General features: G+C 41.7%; 1 protein-coding gene across 1 annotated transcript; it reads right to left on the reverse strand.

Annotated features, from left to right (window-relative positions):
• On the reverse strand, positions 1 to 5,842 carry LOC146618197 (carotenoid-cleaving dioxygenase, mitochondrial-like). The gene is made up of 12 exons (XM_085370058.1): positions 5,806 to 5,842; positions 5,517 to 5,715; positions 5,218 to 5,429; positions 5,027 to 5,139; positions 4,799 to 4,901; positions 4,595 to 4,723; positions 4,226 to 4,386; positions 3,412 to 3,579; positions 3,150 to 3,287; positions 899 to 1,081; positions 282 to 392; positions 1 to 117 (listed from the first exon to the last, which is right to left on the reverse strand). Exons 1-12 carry the CDS (start codon positions 5,840 to 5,842, stop codon positions 1 to 3), a joined length of 1,671 nt encoding a protein of 556 aa, XP_085226184.1.
• Between the last annotated feature and the right edge of the window lie 402 nt (positions 5,843 to 6,244).

The raw sequence follows: 6,244 nt of genomic DNA on the forward strand, positions 1-6,244 counted from the left end.
CTAAGCCATGGCATTGAATGTCCCGTGGAAGCCATAGGGGATGTTGACAGGTACCACCGCCCTGCCCAGCTCCTCGAATGTCTTGGCATCTAACACCAGAAGGAATGTACTCTTGTCCTGGAGAGAACAGAGACATGGGTAAAGAAATACTTGGTGTACAAGACAGTGTAGAAAACACAACGGCACGATGTCCAAGCTCGTGCTCAGCCATGTTTTACATTTGTATGAGGAAACTGTATCTATAAAGAGTACCCTGTCCAAAATGGCTGAGCCTGACTAACCTCGTCTGGAGTGATGACCACAGACATGATGACACCATCATCCTCCTCTGTAGCATTAGGAGAGGGAACAAAGACCGGCTCAGATGGATACTGACCAGGATGTTCCCACACCTGTGAGGGAACATTTACACACAATATCACATTCATGATGATAAAAGAAAAATCACAATAACAATGCTATCTCAATACCTGTGGGACAGTCCTCTCTAACTTTGTTTACTGTTTGTTAACTCCATATTACCCACAATTTTTATGGATTGTCTTCAGTCTTATACTAGTTATATACCAGGGGTCCCCTGAGGCCTGGTATATAACTAAGGCCTGTTGTTTTTCAATACAACATTATATAATTTCACAATGACACAAAAAGTTACTACATATACATACAGTAATATACTACACTAGATTTCTATATTACCAAGGCTGACATCAGCATAAAACACTTTAATATAACCCTTTCCCCTTTGGGGTGAGTTGCGCTCTCTGTGAATGAACTAAAATAGAAACAGATATAATTGGTTCTATCTGGAAACTGTTGATTTCAGTTGTGGGGGTTAATTTGTTCCACAGATTGGAAATGCGAGCTCTCTTTTCTTTGCTCCAATAAAACAACGTGCCTTCATGCGTTTTCCGTGGAGATCCATCTTAATCAGCGTGTCCCCTACAAGGTGTCTAAAGCCACAGCCATAGAAGTAGCGGTAGGGATGGGTGTTGAATTTGTGATAGTTGATCTGAGGAAACTCCAGACCTCCGTATTCATGGAGATCCTCCCCATGCAGGTCCTCATGAGTACAGAACACCTGCACAGGTTTAAAAAAACAAAAAAAGCAACACAGGTAATCACTGAGATTCAGGTAGTGAAAGTGCTATTAAAATGTCAACATGTAGCAAAGTCAAATTAAGCGTTTATATAGAAGTCAGAATGTAAATAAGTTCCAAAGAAAGAAGAAATAGGTTTGTTAAAGCATGTAAATTTTAACTACCATAAGATTGATAAAATCTTAATGTCTGTGTGAAAAAGTAAAATGAAACGGAGAAATTCAACATACCGTATTTTCACGACCATAAGGCGCACTTAAAAGTCTTAGATTTTCTTCAAAAAGTACGGCGCGCCCTATAGCGCAGTGCGCCCTGTGTGTTGTAAGGAGGACGTAGTAGAGAACACCATGAGAACGCTAAAGGGTGAAGTGTGGGCGTTGATCGTATATACCGGACAATCGCACATACCTGTCTAAAAGACCGGGTATGTGCATTATGTGGAACATCGTTGTTTTAACAACCCTGAAAATGGCAAAGAGACACGCTTATGAAGCACAGTTTAAACTGAAGGCCATCAGCTATGCGGAGGAACATGGAAATCGAGCAGCGGCGAGAGAATTTAAGATTAACGAATCGATGGTTCGCAAATGGAGGAAGCTAGAAAACAAGCTCCGGCAGGTCAAGAAAACGCAGCTGAGTTTCCGCGGACATAAGGCGAGGTGGCCCGAGTTGGAGGAAAGACTCGAGCGGTGGATCATCGAGCAAAGAACGAGCGGGAGAAGCGTTTCGACGGTCACCATTCGGCTAAAAGCAGTTTCACTAGCTGAAGAGATTAACATTGAACATTTCCAAGGAGGTCCGTCTTGGTGCTTTCGTTTTGTGAAACGGTGCCATTTTTCCATCCGGACCAGGACTACGGTAGCGCAGCAACTTCCAGCGGATTATAAGGAAAAGCTGGCCATCTTCCGCTCCTACTGCAGCAAACACATCGGCGACAAAAACATCCAGCCCAGCCACATCACAAACATGGACGAGGTCCCGCTCACTTTTGACATCCCGGTGAGTCACACTGTGGAGAAGAAGGGGACCAGCATGGTAGCGATACGCACAACGGGGTATGAAAAGTCGTCTTTTACTGTTGTGCTTGGCTGCCATGCTAATGGACAGAAACTGCCGCCTATGGTGATTTTTAAGCGAAAGACTTTGCCTAAAGAGAAGTTTCCAGCAGAAATCATCATTAAGGCAAATGAAAAGGGCTGGATGGATGAGGAAATGATGAAAGAGTGGCTGAGGGAGGTGTATGTAAGGAGACCAGGTGGTTTTTTCCACGCATCACCATCGCTCTTAATCTGTGACTCTATGCGTGTCCATCTCACAGCCGATGTGAAAAAACTAGTGAAACAAATGAACTGTGAGCTTGCTGTCATTCAGGAGGCCTGACAAAGGAACTCCAACCGCTGGACATCGGTGTGAACCGCCCGTTCAAAGTAAGGCTGCGAGCGGCCTGGGAGCGATGGATGACCGATGGAGACCAGTTTCACCAAGAGTGGAAGGCAGCGCCGGGCGAGTTACGCCACAATTTGCCAATGGATTGTAGATGCTTGGGCTAACATGTCTGCTGGCACTGTTGTTCGAGCTTTCGCAAAAGCCGGCATCATTTCCGAGGAGCCGCATGGCACGGAAAGTGACTCTGACAGTGAAGAAAGTGAACTTGGCATGTTTGATGGAGATTTAGCGCAGCTGTTCAATTCAGACACAGAGGATGAGGACTTCGATGGGTTTGATTGATGATAAAAATGTGAGTACCAAACTTTGTTTTGCTCCTGCTTTATTTTTAAATACGCACACTTGTATGCTTGTGTGTTGTTGATGATGACGATTACCGGTAATAGAAATGTGAGTAAGGTACCGAACTCAGGTTTGCTCCCGCTTTATTTTTAAATACGCATACGGTACTTGTATGCGCCCTATAATCCAGTGCGCCTTATGTGTGTGTTAAATACAGTAATGGCACACATAACTGAGACTGCGCCTTTTAGTACAGTGCGTCTTATGGTCGTGAAAATACGGTATGCATTCTGTAAAGTGCTGATGGCTGTACATTAATACCTTGTTCTTGGCAATTCTTACAGAAGTAGCTATGCTGTTTGGCCGGGTAATCAAGTTCTGGTTGTAGGGTGTGTCGCGGTCAACATTGAGAGGCAGCACAAATCGCCGGGGGAAGGCTCTACTCAAGGTGTTGTACACCTGACGAGGAAGATCTTGTTAACTTCAACAAACCATCTTTTCTTCAGATAAACCAAAAGCAGCCGAAGGATTTTCCATAAACTGCACAGGAAAGTCAGTAATGAGCTTTACTTAACTGACTTACCTCATCAAGAGCTTCTCCAGACTTGCGCATGTTCTGGATGTTGTAGTTTGTGATTGCCTGGCCATCATCTGATGCACACAAATCTATGATCAAGAATCCATCCTCCTCAAATGCATTGATCTGATGGAAGGTTGATAGTGGCTTTGCAAGATACTTGATGGAGCTTACCTGAAACACAAAAACAACAATGGAAATGCACTGTGGCACTAGTTCAGTTCTGCGTTCTAGCTCAAGTCAAATAATTGTACTTAATATTTTATTAATGTGACTTAAATATTATTTCACATTTCTGCAAATGCAAATGCAAATGCAAAAAAATTATTAACTAAACTGAACATTTATTTGTTTCTTCTGAAATCTTTGTAACATAAATCATCACTCTACCTATTGATACAGAGCATCAGGTGTCAGACGGAAACTTGCTTTTAGCCCCTTCCTCTTTATTTTTCAGTTATGCTAACATAATCCGTATTCAGATTACTATTATTTGTCATGATTATTTGCTGATTTGACAAAAATGTTTTTATTGCACTTTTATTGTTGCTTTTATCTTGCATTTGCAACAAAACACTGCTTTCATATCTTCACATTTGTACCCTAACCCTATCTTTGCATTCAAATATTCACCTAAATTCAGTATCTCTCTTAGAAGAAAAATAAAATGCATTCATTAAAAATAGATGACCAAAACTTAACTCAAAATTCAATCAAGTCACAGGAACAATACTTATGAGACTTGGAAGAATACTTTTTATTGTGAATTAAGTTTACCTTACTTAATCACTTAGTTCATTTTTGCATGTTAGAGTCCTACCTTCCCAGAGTGTTTGTGGATCAGATGGAAGATTGTGTTGAGTTTGGGGTCCCAGAATATGCTATCACTGATACTTTTTCCTCTTAGCTTGCCTGTCACAATCTTCAGCAGGTCCAGCTTGATGGGCTGTTCAATGAACACCACGTAGTTCTCAGACATTGCTATAACGAAATGAGAAGAAGTTTCTATTTATGATTCTTTGCAGCGGGACTCAGCTCCAGTAAGACTATAGGACTATAAGAAAACCAATGATTTAAATCATTTTCATTCCATGCATCAACTCAGAGTACCACTCCATTGTGATACCTGTGCTTTTTTATTCCCAAATTCAAGATGTGCATGCTTCACTGCATGAGACTTTTTGCTCACCAAAGCTGTGATAGTATGAAGGTTTGGTCTTGTCCACTGAAGGAATCGAGCACAGCACTGTGGCTCCCTCCAGGGTTTCATCTTCTGTTTTCTTGGTTGGTGGCACTTGGATAATTTTGTAGTATGATCCTGTCATGCCAGATACTGTTAGATCTTTGATCCGTAACCTGTAGTGTGGAAATGGATCTGATGTTTCTTAAATACCTTTCGAGGTGTAGGAATTTCCCATGTTGTATGTCGTACCATCAGGCTCAGTATGAGGGTGTGCTGTGGCTCCATTCACAGCAATGAATTTGCTCCAGTCCACCTAATAGAAACAAATGCAATGGCACAAAAGGTTTGCAGTTTTTATTGCTTCTATACCTACTTTTACCGTTTGATACATGTGCCACTAAAACTTCAGCTGCACGTATATCATTACACTCATGGTACCTTTTCAGTCTCCAGTGTGTCAGGGTCCACCTTGTGCATGATGTTGGTTTCTGTACTGACATAATAGTCACCTTTGTAGGTCACAAAACTCACATTGGCATTGTCTGTGGGCTCTAGAGGGAAAGAAAGCTTTGAATTACTTATTCTATAGCAAGTGCATCAACAGGCTGCTTTGTCTTCAAGATACTCACTGTGTGATTCAAATCTTGACAGGAAGCGCTGGAAGACATTTTTACAGGGGTCCGGCATGGTTACAGTCCCAAACTCAGATATAGCAATGCGATTGTGCTCCTTGTTGGTCTGGTAGCTGTCGCTGGATAGGAAGCGGCTTTTGTAAGTCACTTGCCCATTTGATATTTTGAACTGGTGCATGAGAGCCATGCCATCAAACCAGTGGTTAAATCTGGAGAGAAATAGATGCAATGCAGAGGGGAGTGAGCTTCATGATGTCTGAAGCGAATGGATAAACACACAAAGACGCAGCACTCACTTGTGGTTTCCGATCTCAAACTTTCCGGGCCCATTTCTCAGGAAGTTTCCTTTGATCCATTCTGGGATTGTACCAACGATCTGGGTGCTGATGGGCCTGGGGGTGTCCTCCACTGAGCTCACAATCTTCTCGATAGAAGGCAGACCGCGTACATTTGTGTAATGATTGATGTTCTTCACAGACTTAGATTTTTTGAGTGCTGTTGGAAAAAAACATAATCAGAAAGGACATTGTTATAATTTAAGTAAAATAATGTTAGTGTGTGCAGCTAGTAGCATTTAATGTTTACCTGAAGTATTCTTTTTCTGATGTTTGACAGTATCCATGGCTGTGGTTAAGCCTTCTGTAGCTTAGTCTCTCTTCTGAGATGCTGCTGGTTCGTACGCTGACTCCTGATTTTATACTGTCCTTCTGACACGTACCATAGAAACAGCAAAAAAGGATGCAGTCAGACATTTCATGCTTGTTTAACTCTGTGCAAAACAGAAGCAAATGGCAATCAAAAATGTAAGCAGTAACAGATGATCACTTTATCTGACTGGAAAAAACAGCAAATAACCGTGTCCAGTCTTTCAAATCATTCCTTTGACTCTTTTAGTTAAGCTTAATATGCATGGTTATATATAGCATGGTGAAACCAGATGAACTTGGCTTAGAGGGATGATTTTCTTTTGTTTTTGTATTTTTGCAGATGTACAGCAATCTTTTAAAAAAATATTTCAAATGGG

This window comes from Diplotaxodon limnothrissa, linkage group LG14 (genome assembly GCF_057381915.1).
Source record: "Diplotaxodon limnothrissa isolate DT_005_m linkage group LG14, D_limnothrissa_male_GT1.1, whole genome shotgun sequence".
In the NCBI taxonomy this organism is placed as follows: domain Eukaryota; kingdom Metazoa; phylum Chordata; class Actinopteri; order Cichliformes; family Cichlidae; genus Diplotaxodon; species Diplotaxodon limnothrissa.